We start from the raw sequence: 24,690 nt of genomic DNA, 5'->3' as shown, positions 1-24,690 counted from the left end.
CCACCATCTATCTAGCTTAGTATTTCCTGTACTCACTGGCAGTGTTACTATATGAATTTTTGCCAGCCATGTCTAAAGATGCAAGATACTGCATCTGGGACTTGGAGGATTTTCCTAAGCAAGTTTCATTTCCATAAAATTATATTCCTCCCTACCATCAGAATCTTCAAGACATCTTAAAAATTATATAGAACATACATGAAAAACGAGTTAATGTCAAGTTAAACTATGTATTAGTAACATGTTTTGCAAGCCAGATAAAAAGTAATTTTCTGTAAATGGCAGAGACTATTGCTTTGAAAATCAGTTCTTGGATCTGGGGTTGATGGGAGGGGGGAAAAAAGAGGAAAGCCCTTGTTTACAGCTTACTAGGCGTGGTCATGGGAAAAGCTTTACCAAGTTGCAAAACTATTCTTTATCCCTAAATGTCATTAAAACACATAATCAGTGGCTGGTTTAATTCAGATTAATTACTATGGATAAGAGAATTACGTAAGTAGGTGCAACAACCACTGTAGGTGGCCTATCTTTACCATAACATGTTGTAATGTTAGACCACTAATGTTAAACTTACAATACTATATTTGGACAAGGGGCTTTATATGCTATCAGAAAAGCACTATAATGGTTTTACCCCTTCCTTGAAAAATAGATTCATTTTCTCTGAATTTATTTGTATGGATTGAAATATTTTTTTTAAATTCTTTTTTAACTTCTATAAAAATATTTTCAAGGTCCCATTGAAATTGTGATTCCATATTCAGCCATATTAATTTATTAGACTAACATAAGATAGCAAGAATATGTCTTATTTTATTAGCTATATAACATAGCCTTAAATTAGTAAGACCTTAACCCTCCTACTTTTTCGAATTTTCTACCATATCTTCCTGTTAATTCTTGCTTTTTGAACTCCAATACAAAATTTATTATAATTATTTTGGCAGCCTTTTATCTCTTCTTTGATTATCTTTATTGGTAAAATCATATATATATATATAATTTATCTTAAGAAAAATCTTCATTTTTTATACTATTATTCTACAAAACCATGAAAGTCCAATTTCCCTAAAATCATCAAATTTATTTTTAATTTCTTGCCTCATTAAAAAATCCTTTCAATTGATCTAAATTCTTTGGAATATTTATACCTAAATATTTAATAGACCTTTGAATATTAATATTATTTTTCCATAATCATCTTTTTTCATTTTTAGTATAATTAAATTTTTATCATAATTTATGCCAATTTATCTGTGACTCTATTATCGTTTCAAATTATCATAATTTTAGCCTATCCATAAGCATTAATGGTTTTCTATTGTGAATAAAGTGTCATCAGAAAATAAACTAATTTTTACTCTAAGTTTATTTAGTACAGTGGGAAACTGATATCTGCAGTTTCACTTATCTGTAATTTGCCACAGTTGTATATAGAACATACAAAGCAACTTCCTTGTGGCCTTTGTCCGGTGCCCTTGTATGTTGCATATAGGATTCCCTCGTATCTGTGGTTTCAGGCATCCATGGTAGACTGTGAAACCAATCCCACATAGATATGGGGATCCTACTGTGCCTATACCACAAATTAATTTATCTTCTCTAATAACATCCCTTAACAATTCTATAACTAAAGCAAACAATATCAGGAAAAGGGGCACCCTTGTCTAGTACCACGGCCTAGAGATATCTATCTGTTCTGTTATACCATCATTTTAATAATACTGTTGCAGTATTCTCTGAATACAGTTGGGCTGTCATAACTTTATAATCATACCCCACACCTGTATGCCTTGAAAAATGCAATGTAATTATTCCCACCTTCACCTTTTGTTTTCTTATTAAATTTATTACAGTGGGGTCTTGACTTAAGAACGGCCCGAGTTAAGAACATTTTGACTTAAGAACCACTCTCATAGGAAAATATTGACTTGACTTACATACTTAGATTTGAGTTACAAACTGAAAAAAACCCACGTGGGAGGCAGGGAAAGTGCAAAATTTGAATTTTCAGTTAACTGTTGGCCAGTGAAAAGGGTGCCTGTCTGCTTCCTCACTCCTCCCAGCGTTTAGAGAGTGGATTGGGAGACAGTCTTCGGACTGCCTGGTACTGTACTGCCTGGACTGTATTTTCCCTGCCTTCCCTGAACCTTTCTTGACCTAAGAAAAAAAGAAACAAAATATCCCCCTCTAGTGGTCGAAGGCGGAATAGCAGCTTCCCATTAGTTTCTATGGACGGAAAAGAGCAGATACGGATCAAATGGTTATCAATGCATTCCTATGGGAAATGCAGATTTGACCTGAGAAATTTTTGACTTGAGAACCGCCTTCCAATACGGATTAAGTTCTCAAGTCAAGACCCCACTGTATGTTTATGACTGTCCTAGTAGAATTTATCCTTTGTCTTCCTATTATAAAACTCTTTTGATATTATTAAATATATTTAGTAATAAAACAATTCATTTGCTTTGCTACTATTGCTCTAAGTATCTTAGCATCTTGATTTATTAAATAAGTAACGGTAGGTCTATAAGTTCCTGGATCAGTTGGGTCCTTATCCACTTTTCAAAGTAATATAATTAATGATTGTTTCCAAGATAATGGAATCTTTTCCCCAATATTATTCATTTGCTTTCCTAGTACTGCTATAAATATTTTTGCAACTTCATGTTCCCATTGTTGGTCGTCAATCAGACCCCAATCATGGAGCAAATTTAAGTCTTGATTTAACAATGTTAATCCTTTAAAAGTCAACTAAAAACATGGCTATATATTCAGGCCTTCCCTCCAGCTAATATCTGATTTTTCTTTTTCTTTTTCCTTTATTTTCCTTTATTTATTTCTTCTGTCTTGTATTACATCTGTTATTGTATGATCTATGTAATATTTAGTGTTATCTTATTTTTATGTTATGTTGGAAGCCGCCTAGAGTGGTCTTATAGACCAGACGGGCAGGGTACAAATCAAATCAAATCAAATCAAATAAATAAATAAATAAATCCTGTAATATTTTCCAGCATATAAAACTCTCAAGTATACCACATACTGTCAACTGTATCTTATTTTTTTCTTCATAAGGATGGTAGTGATGAGCTTTAGACTGTGTCTCCAGGATATTGTTTGAAAACAAAGACCGTGATATACCTGGACTGATGCAACTTCATATAACATCCATCCAGACTTTTCTCTGGCCACTTTCATAAAAACTCCTTCTTGTAGAAATTTGCAAATTTCACAACAATGTCTGTAGAAGACATCCTGCCCCATGCTTAAAGTCCACTTGATGCAATCTATCCAAGTCTTCTTGAACCCAAATCAAATCTGATGCCACTGTCTTAATCCATTCCAACACCACATCTATAAAATTTGTCCCATCTTCAGTACCTCTTTCTGGAAATTCATGCAGCTCTGAGGTACCGTATTTTTTGCTCCATAAGACACACTTTTTCCCCTCCAAAAGGGGGGTAGAAAGTCTGTGCGTCTTATGGAGCGAAGGTGGTGACTTCGCCCCCACTGACCCCGTGGGGGGAAGCGTCGCAAGGGTCCGAGGGAGCCTTCCAGGACCCTTGCGATGCTCCCCCTCCCCCCACGGGGCCAGCGCAGGCGAAATCGCCGGCTCCCAGGACCTTTTGAGAGGCTTGAAAACCTCTCAAAAGGTCCTGAAAGGTCGCTATTTCGCCCGAGCTCGCCCCGTGGGGGGGGGTATCGTGGCAAGGGTCTGGAAAGCTCCCTCGGACCCTTGCCACGCTACCCCCACCCCCCACGGGGCCAGCGTGGGTGAAATCGCCACCTTCTAGGGCTCTTTTGAAGCTTCCCAAGCCTTAAAAGAGCCCCAGAAGGTGGTGATTTTGCCCCCTCTGACCCCAGGGGGGGGGGGCAGGGTGAGTCTCTAAAGGATCCTAGAGTGTGTTCCAGGACCCTTTAGAGACTCACCCTGCCCCCTGGAAGGTCGCTATTTCGCCCGCGCTCGCCCCGTGGGGGGGTGGGGGTAGCGTGGCAAGGGTCTGGAAGGCCCCCTCGGACCTTTGCCACACTATCAATGTGACAAACCCAGACCTACTGGGATATGCCACAGTTTCACTAAGCTGCCACCAACCATTCCCTTTAAGAAGTCACACAGACCAGGGATGGATTTTTAACAAATAAAAGAACAAGGTTTATTTAAACAACACACAGGGAAAATAAAACGATTAAGTGAATAGGATACAGTAACGTGGCTTAGTCTCAATCATACATACACACAGTTTGGTTCACACAGAACACTTAACTTGAAGCACAGACCCTGAACCTATCAGTTCTGGCTAACCATACAGACACCTGAACCTATCAGGTTGGTACTGACTGACACACAGTAGTACCCTGTCTGACACACAGACTCCCACTCAAGCTTCTTCTCTCAGCTTCTCCAGCTTCTTCTTCAGCTCTCCTAACTTCTCCACACAAACTCCACATATATATACAGTACAGCCCCTCCTCCTGATGTCCCGCCTTCCACTCCCCATAGGATGGAACTTTCCCTCCAAACCCATGACAGACAGGTAACATCAGTGCTGTATGTAACACCTCCCCTCTTTATAAGTTGTTTTGTAGGGGGAAAGCTAAGGTGCTTTTCACCAAAAAACAACCTGGACCCAAAACAAACAAAAACAGTTATATAATAACATACAATACCATACTAACTTATACTTACACTCTATTAGGCATTTAAACATTTACCATTAACAATACATCAAGTTACCTTTATTCATACAAACCAACATGTTTAATAAACAGACACATTTGACTTTTTGTCATCAAAATATATACATAGTCCATGTTTCTTTCGCCGTCTTCATTCTTCAGGTCTTCTTGACAAGGCGTCAGCAACACAGTTCACTGACCCTCTGACCACCTTCACTTCAAAGTCATAGTCTTGCAGATTTAAAGCCCACCTCATAAGTTTACTATTGTGGGTTTTCATTGTCTTTAACCATTGCAATGGTGAATGGTCAGTGCACAGAATAAAATGTCTTCCCCAGATGTAAGGCTTGGCCTTCTGGATCGCGTAGACTATGGCCAGGCACTCCTTTTCCACGGTTGCCAAATGTCTCTCACCTTTCTGGAGTTTCCTACTCAGGTAGGACACTGGATGTTGGTCACCATTCTCATCCTCCTGGCAAAGAACTGCTCCTACCCCGCTGTTAGACGCATCGGTGTAGATGATGAACTCCCGGTCGAGGTCTGGAGCACGCAGCACTGGATAGTTGATGAGCGCCTGCTTCAACCTCTGGAACGCCTCCTCACAGTCGCTGGTCCACGGGATGCGGTTATCAGTCTTCTTCCTCGTCAGATCGGTCAGCGGAGCCGCAATCTCGCTAAACCTCGGGATGAACTTTCTGTAGTAGCCCACCAACCCAAGAAATGATTTGACTTTTTTCCTGGTGTTGGGTCTGGGCCAATCACGAACTGTTTCTATCTTGGCCTCTAGGGGTTTTATCACTCCTCCCCCTACTATGTGACCCAAGTCTTTTATTTCTGGGCTACCCAGCTGCAGTTTGTTCTCTTTGCAGAGCCTAGGCCAAAGCACTTCCTCCCCTGGGTTAAAGTGCCTCTCCCTGGCGTTCTGGTCATCCCAAGCTTTCTTTCTGACCTTCTGAGCTTGCAGGGTCTCTGCTGCTAGCTCTAGGTTTCTCTTTAGGTCATTCCTTAAAGAGTCTATGTATGTCACAACGTCCTGTGGGTCATCCTGGGTGATCTGCTCCCAATTTTGTTTGATCAAATCAAGGGGCCCTTTCACCCTTCTCCCAAATAAAAGTTCAAACGGACTGAACCCGGTACTGGCTTGTGGCACTGATCGATAAGCAAACAAAAGGGATTGCAGCTTCTGGTCCCAATTGTTTGGATTCTCTGCCAAGTAAGCCCTAATCATGCGCATTAGAGTCCCATTGAACTTCTCAGTTAACCCATTACTTTCAGGGTGATAGGCAGTGGTTTCCTTGTGCTTAATTCCACAGATTTGCCATATGCGTTTCATGAGCTTCGATGTGAACGATGTGCCCAAATCTGTGATTATTTCTGAGGCAAATCCCATCCTGGACATATACCCCACCAAGGCATCTGCCACTGTGTTAGTTTCAATGTTAGTCAAGGGTATGGCTTCAGGGTACCTCGTGGCATGGTCCACAATGGTGAGAATGAACCTGTTCCCCCTCTTTGTGGCCTTGGGCAAAGGTCCCACAATATCCACCCCTATGCATTTGAACGGAGTGTCAATCACAGGCAAAGGGCACAACTTTGCTTTGGTCCTGTCGCGATTATTCCCCTGCCGCTGACACACATCACATTTTTTACAGAACTCCCTGATCTGCTTCCCTATGTCAGGCCAGTAAAAATTCTGTGTGATTCTCTGCTGTGTTTTATTCACCCCTAAGTGCGCAGCAAACATGTCAGAGTGCCCCCTTTGTAAGATCATGGGGCGATACTTTTCAGGTACCACTAGCTGACTTCGGATCCCATCTCCCCCTTTTGAGATATTCCTCAGGGTCTCTCTATACAAAATCCCCTTTTTCTCTAGAAATCTCACTGGGGTTTCAGGTGTTAGCTGGGCGTCAGTCACCTGTTCAAAACACTTTTGGAGAGTGGCGTCTGCCTTTTGCTCTTGGCCAAATCGGCTGTCTGTGGTTAAGGTTTCCACCACAGCTTCTGAACTCCCCTCTGCTTCCGTCTCTGGCTCATCATTACCCCCCTGAACTGTCCCCGTGGTGGCTTGTGAACGTGTAATCACTAGCACCCGTTTCACATGTTCAGCCAGGTCATTTCCCACGAGCACGGCTGCTGGCAGAGTCGATGAAATCGCTAGCCGCCAAACTCCCCTCCAGCCTTGAAAGTTCACAGGTACCTCCGCTACTGGCAGTGAGATCACCTGCCCCTCAATCCCTGCCACCTTCATGCTCTCATTTGGGATTATATATTCCCTAGGAATAATATCTGGATGGCACAGGGTCACCTGGGAACAAGTGTCCCTCAGCCCCCGATACTGATGGTCAAGTATTCCCACGTCCACCCCTGCTGTTTCAAACAACTGAGAATCTGTTCTCACGAGCAAGCAGCGCTTGACCTCCACAAGAGGACCATTTTCCTCAGCCTGATCAGCAGATGTAACTGTTCCAGATTGAGTAGCCATGGCAACAGGCTCCCTCAATGACAAGGAGCTTTGCTCTTTCTGGACACAGAACACAGCTTTTGGCTTGGTTCCACTCAAATCCTGAGGCACAATTCCTTTTAGCTGCTTTAATTTCTCACACTCTGAGATTAGATGGCCCTTTCCCTGACAGAAATAACATTTTCTGCTATATTTTGAGTCTTTCTCATCTTGTTTTGGTTTTCCCTCCAAAATCTGAGGTCTTGGTTTCATGTCTGAGGGCTTCCCTTCACCATGGGCCCCTCCCCCTTGCTGGCTTTTCCCTGGTCCCTGAGAGTACTTGCTGTAGGTTTCTCTGGGTTTATCTACAGATTTCCACTCAGCACCTAAGGGCTTTCTGATTTGATAAATAAAATCTGCGATCTCGGCCGCTTCTGCCACAGATTTCGGTTTCCTTTCCCTCACCTGGAATTTCAGTTCCCCATGCAGGACTGAATAGAACTGTTCCAGCGCTATCAAGTCTTTGAGCTGCTGAAAGGTCTCTGTCCCCTCCTGAGATAGCCATTTCTCTAGCAGCCTCACCAACTGGGCCCCCACTTGGGTAAAAGTCTGCTCTGGTTTCTTGGTGATTGACCTGAATCTTTGCCTCAGCTGTTCCGCATTTATCCCATGTCTGGCAAACACCAGTTTTTTAAACTCTGCAAAATCTTTCATCAGTTCCTCTGGCATCTCTGCATAGACTTCTGCAAGGCTGCCACTGATTAAAGATCGCATGATGGTCATCTTCTCAGTTTCCCTTACTGAGAAGTCCACAAACGCTCTTTCCACTAGGGAAAAGAACACCTCAGGACAATCTCCCTTGTGGTACACAGGGAATTTCTTCAGGTCAGCTTTAGACAATTGGCCTCCCTCAGAATCCCTATTGTTATTATTGTTCTGATTCATCAGTTCCAATTTTCTCAACTCAAACGCCATTTTCTCTCTCTCCAATCTTTCTGCTCTTTCCATTCTCTCTCTCTCTAATTCAAATTGCCTTTGTTTCTCTCTTTCCCTTTCCTCCATTTTTTCTCTCTCTAATCTTTCCTCCACTTCAAATTGCCTCATCCTCAGTTCATGCTGTTGGGCTATGAGCATTTTCCTGAGTTCTGGGTTCTGTTCTCCCGTGCTGTCACCCTGCACTGAGCCAAATTCATCCTCAGAACCTTGGTCAACCTGGGGGTCTTTCACTTCACCCATTTCTGCCATTTGGCTTCGAGTCAAGGGCATAATCCCCCCCCCAGAACAGGCTGCTTTCAAAAGTCAAGCCTCAAAATAAAGCGACCACTTTTTTTTTCTTTTGCCTCAGAACCAGCTTTCTATAGATTACTGCTGTTCTTCAGCACTAACTTGCAACAGTTGCGAGCCAGAGTCTACCCCCCTCTGCTAGGCCTCTCAGCAGGCAGGCTAGATCACTGCTACTACACAGTTTTGCCTCAGCTTTTTTCCCGCCAAAACAGGCTGCCTCAGAGCTCCCTAATCTAGTCCCCAGTTGGCACGTTCTTCCACTAGCGCACCTCCCCGTGAGGTACACCTAGAAGATTACCTACGCGCCAGATTGTCCCTGACTAGACCCCCCTTGCTCTGGGCACACTTGCCAAGGCTTTGCTGTACCACTGGACAACTGGACCAGTCGTATCCCACACGCTGGACACCAATCAATGTGACAAACCCAGACCTACTGGGATATGCCACAGTTTCACTAAGCTGCCACCAACCATTCCCTTTAAGAAGTCACACAGACCAGGGATGGATTTTTAACAAATAAAAGAACAAGGTTTATTTAAACAACACACAGGGAAAATAAAATGATTAAGTGAATAGGATACAGTAACGTGGCTTAGTCTCAATCATACATACACACAGTTTGGTTCACACAGAACACTTAACTTGAAGCACAGACCCTGAACCTATCAGTTCTGGCTAACCATACAGACACCTGAACCTATCAGGTTGGTACTGACTGACACACAGTAGTACCCTGTCTGACACACAGACTCCCACTCAAGCTTCTTCTCTCAGCTTCTCCAGCTTCTTCTTCAGCTCTCCTAACTTCTCCACACAAACTCCACATATATATACAGTACAGCCCCTCCTCCTGATGTCCCGCCTTCCACTCCCCATAGGATGGAACTTTCCCTCCAAACCCATGACAGACAGGTAACATCAGTGCTGTATGTAACAACCCCCACCCCCCCACGGGGCCAGCACAGGCGAAATCGCCAGCTCCCAGGACCTTTCGAGAGGCTTGAAAACCTCTCAAAAGGTCCTGAAAGGTCGCTATTTCGCCCGCGCTCGCCCTGTGGGGGGGTATCGTGGCAAGGGTCTGGAAAGCTCCCTCGGACCCTTGCCACGCTACTCCCACCCCCCACGGGGCCAGCGTGGGTGAAATCGCCACCTTCTAGGGCTCTTTTGAAGCTTCCCAAGCCTTAAAAGAGCCCCAGAAGGTGGTGATTTTGCCCCCTCTGACCCCGGGGGGGCAGGGTGAGTCTCTAAAGGGTCCTGGAACACACTCTAGGACCCTTTGGAGGCTCACCCTGCCCCCCCACCGGGCTAGAGGGGGCGAAATTGCCACCTTCTGGGGCTCTTCTGAAGCTTTCCAAGCCTCAAAAGAGCCCCAGAAGGTGGCGATTTTGGCCCCTCTGACCCCGGGGGGGGGGCAGGGTGAGTCTCTAAAGGGTCCTGGAACACACTCTAGGACCCTTTGGAGGCTCACCCTGCCCCCCCACCAGGCTAGAGGGGGCGAAATTGCCACCTTCTGGGGGCTCTTCTGAAGCTTTCCAAACCTCAAAAGAGCCCCAGAAGGTGGTGATTTTGCCCCCTCTGGCCTTCGGGGGGGGGGGGTCTGGGTGAGCCTCCAAAGGGTCCTAGGTTGCGTTCCATAAGACGGACCTCTCCATAAGGCTCACCAATTTTTAGGAGAAGAAAACAGATTTTTTTCCTGTTTTCTTCTCCTAAAAATTTCGTGCGTCTTATGGAGAGGTGCGTCTTATGGAGCGAAAAATACGGTAAATATTCAGAAGGGACTGCAGAGGGAGACTCTTATAGCATGAGATGGGTGTTGCATTTCTTAAATTAAAACAGTATGTACCAAATTACATAAAGAATTACTCCTGTTTAAGTACACTGAATTGCATGAACTCAAGTATGTCTAATTCTCTGCTGGATTTACGACATAGGCTTCTTGGAAAATTAATTAATTTGTTTCAATAACAAACCATCATCAAAAACAAACATAGTATTTCCTCTGTTCCTTCCCTATTTACTTCCCCACATCCTCGTTCCTATATTCTCTGCACACAGTTTAAGCTTTTATGATCTCGTAAAGCATTCTATAATAATAAGGCTTCAATACAAAGTCACCTTTATATCAGTTATTACATTATATTAAAATAATTAGCTCTGTAACATCAATGCTATTTAAATCTTCCTGTATGAACTAGAAATTAACTGCCTGACAAGTTTCGAAAGGAGGGACAAAGGTGAGGTCTCAAAATGCTGCCTTCAGAAAGATGTTGACTTTACAGGAGAACCATGAATCTAAGGAGGTTGCCTTCAACCAAAATCCACTGTCTCAAAACCATCCATGTGCTAACTCTGAATATATGCAGCTGCTGGCACAATGACATAAAGGATAGTGGGTAATCAGTTTAAGACATGTTTTGCAAGTATAAATTCAGCAATCTAATAACTTATAAGCATTACCTCAGCAGTTTTCAATCTGAATTTTATTCTGCACTGGCCATAGGCCACAACAAAGAAGAAATAGTACATATGTGTATGTTCCACATGCAAATGAAGCATCAAAATCGTCATCTTACCAATGTGTTCTCTCCACTAGAACTGTTCCAGAGTCTCATGCGATCATCTGTACCAATGGTCAGAAGGTGAAGACCATCATTTGTAAAGCATAAGCCATTAACTCTTCCATTATGGGCAGTATTTACTGTCAAGAAAATACAAACAACTCTAGTTCATAAAGAGTTCAATACTGCTAAACTCAATATAGCAACATTTCATTCGTATATTGTGCAAAACTGCAGTCCTGGGAGAAGGGATGACAGAAACCTCTACCCATTTGTATAGCAATGTGTGTTGACAAGGCTATGACCTCACACTTGATCTCAGCATTAAGAAGCCAAGAAGTGATGACAAGGCTATGACCAAAGACTTAAATGCAGTGCTATGGAAGATGACTCTAGTCTCTAGGCCAGCAAATGAATATCTGAATTACATGACATGAATTTCTACACAAGTTTTTAATTCTTGCCGGAATATATAAAAATCACATAGTGTGCAGTTAACCAGGACTTTTATATAGCCTATATGGAAACTCTCACCATTCTGCTTCATTCAATAATACTGGGTTTCAGAATTATGGAAAAGGCTGATCCCCCCCTTTCATTTTTTCCACATCACAAATAATATATCAATTCCTAGAATTTCTCCCATTACATGGAATTTTTCTCTTTGTTTCTTTATTTACAAGACAAACGATTCCATTATAGTTATCATTTCTAACATCTATTTGAGATCTATAATATCCTTTTAATGATATGGCAATAAGAACAATGCACAGTATTTGTAACCTGAAATGGAAGTATTCTTGTACCATCAGCATCATCTGTTGTTTGCAATTGCTTTTCTAACTATGTGTTCTGTCAAAAGTGACACAATCTTCTTTATATATAATCTGTCAAAGTGATTAGTTGAGTTAGTGCCAAAAGTGGTGAAGAGAGATGGGCACAAACCATGGCCATTTTGACACGGTGCCTCCATAGGTGTTCCATGGATACACTTCCCTCCCTTCCATATTTGCCCACTCACAGGTGGCAGCAAACCACCTCCAGTGGCCAGCAACTCACCGGCACCCTCCTCCGTCTCCTCTGGCGGCTGCCCATTCAGAGGCTTCCCTGCCTCACCTCGTCTCAGTGGGCGGCTGTCAGAGAAGGTGGAGGAGAGAGGCATGTGCTGCTGCAGGTGAGTGGCTGGCTTCCAGAGGCGGTAGGGGAGGGACATGTGCTGCAACTCATTGAGTGAGTGAATGAGCAAAGGAGGTGAGGGGCGGAAGGCATGGTGCCCGCAGAACACTGTGCAGGCTATGCGCCAAACAGGGCTTAACCACAAAAGCTTGATTCATACTGATCTGTAATGGTGAACCATGCTTTCTCACCTCCCTCTTACTCCATGTTTTCTCCCCATTTCCACAATCTGCATTGAGAAAAGGGGTTAAAATACTTTTGACAGAAATTTTAATTGAACATGTGCAGAATGTTTTCCAAATGAGGTGGAAGGACACATGAAATTAGGCTAAGGGATATGATGCCTTTCATAAGCTGTTGTTCCACTGTTAACACAATTCTGATTGTTGATTTATTCTGGGCTGGGTAATAAAGTTTCCCTTTGATATGAAAATATTTGCCACTAATCCTATCACAATGATATAAGATGATTTGTCTAAGTAAACCAGTTACCTGCTTCAGAAGATGCTTTTGATTTTTCTCCATTATGTTGGTCAAGAGTAAGCAAACAAGCTGAGGCTCTCCTAACATCCCATAATTTGACTCTACTATCGGCACTAAAAAGAAAATAACAAAGACAACATATTATTAATACATAGGCAGGAGATTGTTTCAACACATCACTCCCTTACAAGGACAAATTGATGTACTTAATTTGTTTCAGAATTTTTCTGCCAATCTGAGTGTGGTTAAATTGTCTTTTCTCAATGCATATATGACAATTAGGCTTCTTTATTCACTTATTTTTAGTTGAACAAATTACTGTTTTTCATAAATGTGAAGAGAGTTTCTGACAAGCCTATGTGTAATGAAGGCTTCTCAAAGTTCTCACATGTTATCGGCCAATTCTGAGCACCTGTGTGATGCATTTCAGTCTTAACAGGGAAAATGGAACATGCGTGTGGATGCATGCAAATCTCTCTCTACTTTCGGCAGTAACAAGAATTACTTTCTATAAGAAGGCCTTATCAATTTCATAATCCCATCTTAGTCCTCAAGGTGACGTAACAATAATTTTTAAATTTTATTTATTTATTTATTCTATTTATATCCCTCCTATCTGGTCAGTTACGACCACTCTAGGCGGCTTTAAAAAAGTAAACATACAAATGAAACAACCATTATTAAAACCCAGGAAACTGCGCCCATCAACTTTTAAAAAAGCATAAGAACAAGTTAAATTGGAAAATAGTAATAGCAGTAATGACAACAGCAAGAAATGAAATAAAATAAATCCTCTATTGCTGTTAGGTCCAACCAAGTGGCTACTAACTAATGGTGGTCCTATGGATTAGGGTCCTCCAGAATTCCTATAATCAACAGCGCTCCTCAGGTTCAGCAAACTCAAAGCTATGGCTTTCTTCACTGAATCAATCCATCTTATATTTAGTCTTCCTTTTTTCCTGTTGCCTTACAACTGTCCCTCTGCCTAAGCAAATAAGCCCTCTTTTTACCTGCTGCCTAGAAACAAACCATCAAGGTAGTTGACAGGCAGATTTTGCACAAAGGGTTTTTTTATTTGTAAGCATTGGCCTTACTCCTTCTAATGGCACACATGTTAATCCAATGTCTAATTATATAACAGCATGCTAACAATTTATTTAGCTACACACAAATCAGTTTTATGAAAAATCTACACAGTACATAGTGATTAATGACAGAAATTAAGCTGGATTGTGAAATCAACATATTTTATCCTCTTGGGATAGTACTAATGAAGCTTCTATTGAAAAATACTAACTTTGGTCCCATGTTCATGCACGGTCTATGTCTATTTTGTAAGTACGAACATTCAATAACATATTTATCTCAAAAGATAATTTTGAATTATATTCATAATCCATTCCCTTACCATAATTACTAAGTGATCATATTTTAATCCACTAAATTTACAGCCTAGTGGGCATTTTTATAACAACCTGAACATTTAATTATCTCATATTTTTGCCTTGTGACTGTATAAATTTTGCACTTCCCATTCAAACAAAAACTTACCTTGTTTGACATTCTGTTGCAAAGACACACCAAACATAAGCTAAGAGAAACTCCCCATACTACTACTTAAGAATATAATTACAAAGAAATGTGCCATTAAAAAAAATCAGTTGGTATTTTCTCTTGGTTCTTTATTGTTTACCTTGCAGTTGCTAAAATATATTCATAACGGGGTGACCAAGAAACAGCTAGAACTTCCTGTTTGTGACCTAAAATATGAAATAAAAATTCTTATATATTGCAAGTGATTAATTATTTGCCAACAATTTTAGCATCTCTTCCCCACAAGGGGCTATAACAGAGCCCCAGTCATCTCTCAGTGTCTCTACAGTGAACCAGGAGAGTATTTTGACAAATGAAAGACCTGAGCATACAACTTTGTTTCCACAGGGAATCCCCCCTCCTAGGTCACTAAGTGGAGCAGGAAATGTTTGGATAAGAATAAAGGGGATGTCTTCCATTTTTTGGATTGCCATGCTGTACTTATCCACATATCCATGCATGTACTCCAGGGACAGGGGAAGAAATGGGCCCCTGATGAACCCTGTGGGGTTCCACTCTGTTCAGGCGCTACACCGCCATGAAAAATTGTGATATTTTAATAAGAAAACCAGACACAAGTCCTGGCAGATGACAAGTTCCCCACCTCACATTAAATGGACTGTTAGATTACTAATGCCATTTGTTATAATATTCATATAGTGATGAATGTAAGATCTTTTAATTTTAAAGTAAGTTACTCAATAGTACTGTAGTTTTAATAATATTCCAATGAATCCCTCATAAATATTCCAAAGTAAACACAATCCATCAACCGCTTAAAACTATTTTTGTTCCACAGACATTAGCAGAAAACAATCTAGGATCAGTTCCTCAATTCCCTTATCTTTTGTGAATGTTCTTCTCTTGCATACCTTACTCTGTACATTTTTGTACAGACATTTTAAGAGGAAGGTATCTTTAAAAGAAGGGCCATTAAGTGACAGTGCTTGTCATTTAAAAAGCAGCAAAATGTCATCTTGTCAGGGTAGAAATCATACAAATGATTTTTCAGCGTCCGACAAAATAAGTAACTTGAGTTATATGGGAGCTAAAGGCATTCCACAGAATAGATATCTGACATAAAATATTTTGGGGGGTAAATCAGAAAACTATGCAATCCCAGGGGTGTAACTATTTTGCTCAAATACGTAATGAACACATGAGGTGAAGCAGAGTGAGACTCCCTACAGCTTCTCACTTCTAAATGCAAACCCTTAATGTTTTCCTCTTATTATACGTTTTGTTGCTGGCTTTTAACAAATTAATATTTTAACATTTCAATACTGGAAGCTACCAGTAATTAATATTTTACTGTTTCACTACTGGAATCTGCAGGCATTTGTTTTGGTGGTTATTGTATTAAACGGCCATTGTTAGGAAACTGTTCTAAGGGCATTTGCTATTTATATGATACATATTTTTAAACAAAGATCCTTGTGGCGCCTTAAGGACTAAAAGGGTTTATCTGGCATATGCTTGCACAGACTGCAGCAGGTTTCATAAGATGCCAAGTGCTGCAGTACACAAAGTTGAAACCAAAATGTACCTATCAGTCTTTAAGGTGCCATAAGATTCTTTGTTGTTTTGGCTGCAACAGACTCACATGAGTTTATTGTTATAGCGACCCTAATAGGGCTTTCAAGGTTAGTGAGATATTTAAGGAGTGGCTTTGCCAGTTCCACACACCCCAGTGAGTGCCCATGGCTGAGTAGGGACTCAAACCCAGGCTTCCTGAGTTCCAGTCCACCATTCCGTCCACTAGATCTCAATGGGCATCCACTAACATGGATATTCTCCATAAAATAAATATCAAAAATAAAATGACATAATTAAGATTGGAAACCAAACACTGCTGGTCCAGAAGGGAGAGAATATATGAGTATATAGTGGCTCTAACAACTAAATAGTTATGGTCAATTGAAGGTTTCCAAGCCATATTCCATAGAAACGAACAGTAGAGACTGTGCATCTTCCTTTTTGGCAACATTTGGAAATATTGAGAGGCAGGACTGGATTTTTCAACTCAATTCTGCCTTTTGAATTCTCATGCCTTTTCTCCAGGTGTTAGTTAAGCATCCTTCAGTCTCGAGAGACTATGGTAACGTGCTCTCTATAGAAGACTTGGAACAGCATCTAGTGTGGCTGTGAAGGCCAATTTGAGAGTGGCAATCCCTTCCACACTGAAGACAAATACAATCTGTCCCCTGTCCAGCTCCCTGATTTTGCTGGTTTGGGGACTGCCTCTTTGCCTTGGCCTGCTGAACAAGTGCCTCTTCAAATTGGGAGAGGCCATGCTGCACTGCCTGCCTCCAGGCTGACTGCTCAGATGTCAAGGTTTCCCATCTGTTGAGGTCCATTCCTAAGGCCTTCAGATCCAGCTTGCAGATATCCTTGTATCACAGCTGTGGTCTCCCCCCCTCTGGGGAGAACTATGCACAAAAACAATTAAGATATGACTACTGTGACTTTTTAATAAACCAACCTGCCCCTTGACTAGGACTAATTTTTGATGGTCTGTGAAAAAATTGATTACAGAGGTTAAGTCTGAGAGTAAGCCGTTCCCTCCATCGTCTCAGGAGGAAGGAAACAACAAAATGCTGGATACTGTACAGGCTATGGTTCAAAAGATGACTTTGGGGGAGGTTAAGATAATGGAAAAAGAGGAAAAGAAAAGGGTGGGAGTAGAACAACCAATGGTAGGTCTGCTAGTAATGGAGGAGTGGGAGGAAAAGGCGGGAATAGAAAGGAGTGGGGGTACGTTAGCAAGTTTGGCGGTGGTAGAGGAGGAAGAGGTGAAGAAGAGAGAGAGAGAAGAACAAAAGAGCAAGGAAAATCCTTACGTTTTTGATGTAACAAAGAGAGAGGAGAAAGGTTTTGAGAAGGGTGAAAACCTATACTGGGATGGGCTCCAGCAGGGATAGAAGTGCATTTGGGAGATTTGGACCCATGGGAATGGACAATATATGTCTACCCAAGGGGGAAGAAGGTGGTGTGTCCGGAACCTATTCCCACTGGCATGACCCAATGCGAAGGGGACTGGGCAAGACACTTATGCTGTGGGACCATCTGCGTGGTTTGGAGCACCCCTTTAAGGAAACCAACCGATCGGGAGAGATTTGGGATGGCGCTGCGTTAAGAGAAACTGTTATACAGAATGATTCTGATGCTATGTGGAACCATTTGCCAATATTTAATAGTCCTGTTAAACCCACTGAAGTTGCAATACACCCCTCCCCTTCTCAAGATTCTAAATATTTGGTTAAAGATATTCCATCTCCTGTTGTCACTCATGTACAAAAAAGGGAACTGCCTACTTTAGAAGACAAACCTGATCACATAGACAATGTCTGATTTTGAAACATGCTTCCTAGGAGCAAAGTATGGGGGGATGCACAGAATTTATGAATATCATTTTGTTGAATACAGGAAGTGTGATTTTAAGAGACATGCTCAAATAGCATTTCCTCTGTGATTGTGTGTGGTTTCCTCGTATATCCAGAAGTTATTGAGAGGATTTTGACTGCTTTGTATGGTTAGTCCATGATACTATATTGCTGTTAACAGCTTAGAGAACATTAATGTGCTTTGTACCACCAAAACCAAACCAAACAACTCAGCTCACACTGTTGTTCAGTAAAGTTGGTCTTTCATTTCCAACACTGATATCTCTGTGTTCCAGTTTTTCTAAAAGTAGAAAAATTCTCCAAAGAGGTGGGTGGGAATCTCATTCCATTTAAAGCAAAAAGTTGTCTTTGAACCTATGCCTTTCTAAAACCAAATAAGTCAGACTACAAAGCAACCTTGTATTCTCGCTCAAAATATGGGCACACTGATACGTATCCTTCCTTGTATCTTACCTTCTACCCCAAGGAAACAAGAGGTGAACACTTTTTGTTTTTCTGAAAAGAAAGTATATCTGCTTACCAAGAATGAAGCTCACTAAACTCTACAAGATTCCATTCTTCCAAATACAGAGTTCAATTCATTTGGACTTCAAACGATTACGTAACTGTGGATAGGACAGTTCTGTAATCTGCAGTCCGAAGATACTGACAATATCAAAGCCTGTGTTTTACTTCACTTTTTTCACATCACCATTGACATGCTTCCATGGAATGGAATGATGATGATGATGAGTGAAACAATATGCCTACATTCTGAGTGAAGAGGGAGAATAGATCTGTGGTCTGTATTTCTTCCTTTTATGGGGTATTCATTCAGCCATAACTTTGTGTTTTAAAACAAATGCTTATTTTCCCCCTTGAATAATTTAATCTATTGATGCAGTGAAAAGAAATGGCAGAGTTCTGAGTTGTCACCTACAAGCTGCAGATATACATCAAAGAATCAAAAGTTTCCTCATTTTCAGAGTTCATATGACACTGAAGCAGGGATGTATTTAAAGTTGTGGCCAGGTATATATTGGAACCACAAAATGAAGCATCCACACCAGAATCAAAGCACATGAGAGACACTGCAGACTAAAACAACCGGAAAAATCAGCAGTAGCTGAACATGCCCTAAAACAAGCTGGACATGAAATTCTATTTCAAAATACTGAAATGCTGGACAACACCAGCAATCATTATGTTAGACTGTACAGGGAAGCCATTGAAATCCACAAACACCAGCAGAGCTTCAACAAAAAGAAGCTTAAAAACTCAACAAAGCTTGGCTCCCAGCACTGAAAAATACAGCCTGCAAAAGGTCAACGAACACTACCCAGCCACAAGGACCGGTGACCACTACACAAAAAAGAGCAGCTAATGACACCCATCAATCACAGTGACAGATAGTCTCTCCTCTTTATCGCAACAATACACCCACAACAAAGACAACTGATCACCATAATCACCCATCTCCTGAAAAGGACAAAAGCTGATCCCACAGCTATAAATACTCAACTCCTGAACAAACTGCACCAGAGCACAGAATACTACTCCTGTCCTTTGAAGGTGTCGGCCACAGAGACTTGAGAAACGTTAGAAAGAACAACCTTCAGAACATGGCCAAAGAGCCCAAAAACCCACAACAACTATTTAAAGTATATCAGAGAATAGTAGCTTGCTTTTTTAGCTCTTCCAACAGGGCATAGTATGCACTAAATTTTAGATGCTACAGTATGATACATCTGAGCACACCCATGGTTTACAATTTTATACAACATATTAATAACAGTAATAGTGTAAAGAAACACCTTTTTTTTGCTTGCTTAAGCTATGAATAGTATCGACAGGAAGAAGAGACAGAAAAGGAAAACTGAAAGCCTACCCATGGTATAGAAATCATTACATATGAAATGTCCAACTGTGTATATTGTAAAGCTTTCATACCTCTCCTCCCCATTATATGTATTCTGTGATACTGCACCTTATTTCATTAGTTTCAAAAACTAGATTAGTTACAGCTCAGTGGGATAACCTCTCCCATACTGGTGTTGTCTGAGGTGTTGAACTACAATCAATACATCACTAGCTACCACAGTGTCTTGGAGCCTTTTGCCTCCTCCTGATTCTTTATTTTAGCCGTAGTACAAACAGTCATAATCCCAGCTAGAACAGCAGTGCTCAATCAACAGCTGAATAGTGAGCCGGCACTATTATATAAATTCCATGGATTCAAGTAGTCTCTATTAGATGAGTTTACCTATTGCAGTCTGACCTTTGTGTTTCCCTGGTGGACATGGGTTGCTATCTTTCATTATGCTCACCATCTCTGTGAGGACAGCTAGATTTGGGCTTGGCCTCCTAGTTCCCACCAGGGACAGACTCCTGGCTCTGCAAATGAAAAGGGGAGCCCAAGATATGCATGTGATGGATCACCCTATCAGTATCCCATGGCTGACATTTTGTTTCCTTCCCAGCACACCTCCCTCTACCTGTTATTCTCTTGTTGTCAGCTGGCCTCTCCTCTCTCTCCATTCATCACTTTTTCCTCTCTCTATCACCATATCTCCACTTCAGTCTTCTCCCTCATCTCACATCTCCTGGCTAACTTCTGTACTGTGTGGATCTCTATGCGCTCTGTCTCTTCTCCCAGCTGGTCAATTAGTCCCTGAGTTAAAAATGGCCATCTGCACATGGTCACTAGTGTCAAACAGGGAGGGCACCAAGTTTGGGAAGGCAAACTTAGACAATATGCTGACTTCAGAAAACTAATTTTCTTGAATCTTCTTAGAAAACTGGTGATTTTATATTTTAAGAATATAAAACTTAAAAAGAAATAGTTGCTTCAGTAAGCATCAATATTTTTCATAAAGAGAATTATATTTCTTAAAATATACAATGCTAGAATAATATATGGAAGAGGTCTTACTCATTGCTGTTTTGAAAACTGCCACAAAACACTTCTGCCATGTTATTTACAAAGAACATATTGTTCAAAACAGTTCTGTACACAGTACAGTTTATTCAATGTAGTTATTGTCTAACATTCATGTTTTAGACTAAGAAATACCCTGCAAAATGTGAGAGCAAGATCCAGACTTCAAGTCGCAAAGCTGTACTTTGGGGTTTCTGGTACCAACTGTAACAGAAAAAAAAACTCATGAAGGCAAAGAGACACATTGAAATTATCATTATTTTTAATAGCCTATAAAACAAGTTACAACTTTTGCTATTTTTATTACATCTCTGGGGCTTTTAAATAAGTGCATCACGAAAAGATACATTACACATTCTTACGTTCCCAAAATGTTTTGCTAATTATTAGATTTTCTATCTTCCAAGAAAAAAAGAGTTTTAAAAATACAGTCATGCCCCCTTAACGATTACCCCGCATTATGACGAATCCGCTTCACGATGATGTTTTTGTGATCGCAATTGTGATTGCAAAATGATGGTCTAAATAGGTATTTTTTTTGCTTTGCGAAGATCAGTTCTCTGCTTTGGGAACCAATTCTTCGCATTATGACGATCAAAATAGCTGATCGTCGGGTTTTCACAATGGCCACCGGGTGCTCAAAATGGCTCCCCGCTGTGCTTAGGGACGGATTCCTCGCTATACAGGCACCGAAAATGGCCGCTGTATGGAGGATCTTCACTGTACGGTGAGTTTTTAGCCCACTGGAATGCATTAACCGGGTTTTAATGTGTTTCAATGGGTTTTTTAATTTTGCTTTACGTTTTTCCTCTACAGCAATTTCGTTGGAACAAATTAACGTCATTAAGCGAGGCACCACTGTATTCCATATAAATTAACCAAAAGATACACTGAACAAAGGAAACATTTGGATGTACAGAGAGAAGTTAACCATGTACTGTATAAAATAAATTCTGTTCCATGCTTGCAACCAATCTTACATGCCTATTTAATACATCTGAGCCACTCATGACCTTGGACATTATTTCTATTTTTTAATATTGCTGAATCTGAAATACTGATTGCTGAAGATCAATAAATCATATTTACACAGTACATTGTGTATGCCACAAGAAACATGAAATATATACTGTATATTTACTTAATAGCTATGTTATATCACTAATGGTTTCTTTGTTTGCTTAATCACATGGGGAAGGGTGAGGAATGTTCTTCAGCCTGAAGGGTAAATTTAATGTCAGAGAAGTCTGGGGAAGGGGCATTTCAGGGGTGAGTGGAGGAAAAGGATGGACCCCAAAACACCAGTAAGATAAACAAGATGAAAAAAATGAAAAAAGTACAAAGACACTCCAATGTGTTTTAGTGTTAGGCTACCTGTTACAAGCAAACTGAGCATTTTATTTTCCTTTACTCTTAACACCCAGTGTAGTATAGTGGCCAGAGTGACAGAGTAGGACTTAGGAGACCTGGGTTCAGATTCCTGCTCAGTCATGGAAACTCACAGGTGGGAGGGTTGGCAATGAAAACACCACTCCTTAAATTTTTCATTTACCTCGAAAGCTCCACTAGGGTTGTTCTAACTTAGATGTAACTTAATTGCACAAAATGCATTGCAAATACATGCTAAGCCTTTGGAACAGTTAACATTTGCCTTTTAGATGAATGGCTTCATAACTGTAGGTAACAGCTATTTTCTAAAACTTTTATAATGTTTAGCTGTATTTTTTAAAAATGTTTAAAATTTCATGCAACTTTACTCATATGTGATTTGTTATATATACAGCCATACTTCACAATGATCTACAACTGCAAGAAATAAAATTCTATGGTTGTCAAACATTGTAGCATATTCTAGCTTTGAACTCTTACTACCAATGACTAACCATTAGGGGAGGCATTTCATTGTTTTAGACAGGAGAAAATGCAAAAAAACCCTGGGAATTTCCCCACAATGGCATTTTGGGAAAGAGAGATCAAGACCTCTGATGGACCCAGTCTGGCTCCAGAATCTGATGTTCCACACTTGTGGTGTATGGACTTTTATGAAGCCCTTTAAAAGCATGCTGGGGAAAGAGGAGGTATCTGGAAAGTGGAGAGAAGGAGGAGTCCAAGACGGCTAACTTGCTTCCCCCAAATGGATTCAGGAGAGACTTGATGCTTACTACCTGCACTTTCCAAACAGAATGGATAGTTGCAGGCATAATAACAATATCTAGGCATCATCTTTCATCTGGACGCATGCTCTAATAGCACAGTGTTACGGATGTTAATCAGAAATATGTCCTACTGTCTTCAGTGGAGCTTATTCCCTCACTGCAAAAGACATAAATTAACCTTGGAATATTAAGAACATACATGTGAATAAGTAGGCTATAGTCTATGAAAACTCTGGCAAAATAAAATCTTTAAGGCTATTTGTTGTTTCCGTACCACATATGTAGCCCTATGATATCCTTTGCTTAAATGCAAATGTTTTGCAGTGACCAATGGTTATAAGCTACACAGAAGTTGACCACAAATATGTTCAGGTCATGTTAATTATATCCAAGCAGGAATGCCAACAACAGATCCAATTGTAATGTACCCTTGAGAACACATAAGCTGTTTACTCTGGTCCCCCAAAAAGATGACATTTTAAAATAATTATTATCTCCAAAAGAAGGGTCTTCAATTGCATACAAACCTGCAATTAAGCAGTGCCTGGTAGCAATAGGAGACATGTGGTGACTGTACACAGTTCCCTCAAACGTAAACACTTCCACAGACTGTAGAATGAAAGACAATACATCTGTTAAGTATCTGGCCGAAATCCAAATCATATCAAGAATTTGGGGACTAAAATGACAGTTCTCTTGCAAATATTATCTCATCCTGCTAAAACAGAATATGTAGAAGGTATTACAAAGGAAGCATAGAAATTTTTCAAAGAGAGTAACCTGTATTAAAGCATATAAAACCACAAAACATACAGAAAAAGCAGTAGGAAATCTAAAAAGGTAACAAATGAAATTATCATTTGGAATCCCAGAGCCTTATGTATCATCACTCTCTATTAACAAGTCAACTTATTGGCTCGATGGACCTTAAAATTCCCCTTTCCTACTAGGTTTCCTTTCCCACAGTATGGACCCATCTTGGCATCTATTCGTACAGTCTGATGCCTGTTAGGCTTGATCCTGCCATGCTTGTTGCCCAAGCAATCCTGCAAATACTCACCAACCCCTTGCAAAACCAAGGGTGTGCTGGAATGCTATAACTTCCTTAAAGCAAACACTTCAGCTGTTAAAATGCCCAGAATTTCATGTGAGGTGAATAACAACTACTAAATTTGACTCACTTGTAACGTATTTGTGTCCCATATCTTCAGTGTTTTGTCAAATGAGCTTGATGTAAACATGCCAGTGTCATGAGGGTACCACTGAACAGTCTCGACACTGAATTTGTGGACATCAGGATGGCTTCTACAAAGGAATAACAGAAGGATTATGTTGACTATAGGTGAGCATTTATCATAATTATGTGCAGTAAAATTATATTCCACACTGAATTATAATCAGTGTGGAAGGGACTGCCACTCTCGAATTGGCCTTCTCAGCCACACTAGATGCTGTTCCAAGAGCTCTATTCAGAGCACGTTACCATAGTTTCTCGAGACTGAAGGATGCCTACACACACCTATGCAGTAAAACTAATAATCTGTAAGTGCATACCTCTTTAAGGGCCTAAAAAGAAAAGGTCTCCAAGGAGGGATCCTAAGGCTGTGGTAACACTATTCCACAACCACCACAACCTGCTTCAGTGGTAACTCAAATATGGGAGGTGATTGAGAGCAGCGTATCACTTTATAGATGTGCTGAACTGAAACTTCCAACAGTCTTCTCCACTGGCTATAATGCCTATAGCTGATGGGAATTACAAATGTTCATCTAGAGCCACCATTCTCAACCTCCCCCACCAGCCATAAACACAATAAGAAATACAGTGGTGCCCCGCATAGCGACGATAATCCGTTCCAAAACAATCATCGCTATCCGGATTCGTCGCTATGCGGGGCAAAAAACCCCATAGGAACGCATTAAAACACGTTTAATGCGTTCCTATGAGCTGTAAACTCACCACTATGTGGAAATCCTCCATGCGGCCGCCATTTTCGCT

At 40.9% G+C, this 24,690-nt stretch overlaps 1 protein-coding gene across 4 annotated transcripts in view; it reads right to left on the bottom strand.

Moving 5' to 3' along the window:
* Nucleotides 1-24,690, bottom strand: part of ERCC8 (ERCC excision repair 8, CSA ubiquitin ligase complex subunit) — a 50,931-nt gene that overhangs the window by 9,541 nt on the left and 16,700 nt on the right. For 3 of the 4 annotated variants that reach the window (XM_078384562.1, XM_020783743.3, XM_020783741.3), the window contains 6 exons: nt 23,873-23,996; nt 23,219-23,300; nt 20,671-20,739; nt 14,315-14,381; nt 12,631-12,734; nt 10,978-11,102 (listed from right to left, as the gene is read on the bottom strand). In XM_078384562.1, the coding sequence (XP_078240688.1) occupies nt 10,978-11,102; nt 12,631-12,734; nt 14,315-14,381; nt 20,671-20,739; nt 23,219-23,300; nt 23,873-23,932 (507 nt within the window). In that variant the 5' untranslated portion in view covers nt 23,933-23,996. The remainder of the gene's footprint in view (nt 1-10,977; nt 11,103-12,630; nt 12,735-14,314; nt 14,382-20,670; nt 20,740-23,218; nt 23,301-23,872; nt 23,997-24,690) is intronic. The other variant, XM_020783742.3, reaches the window with a different exon arrangement.

Source organism: Pogona vitticeps, chromosome 2 (genome assembly GCF_051106095.1).
Source record: "Pogona vitticeps strain Pit_001003342236 chromosome 2, PviZW2.1, whole genome shotgun sequence".
NCBI classification, from domain to species: domain Eukaryota; kingdom Metazoa; phylum Chordata; class Lepidosauria; order Squamata; family Agamidae; genus Pogona; species Pogona vitticeps.
The sequence above is the reverse complement of the archived record's forward strand: the minus strand, read 5'-3'. Positions and strand labels throughout refer to the sequence as shown.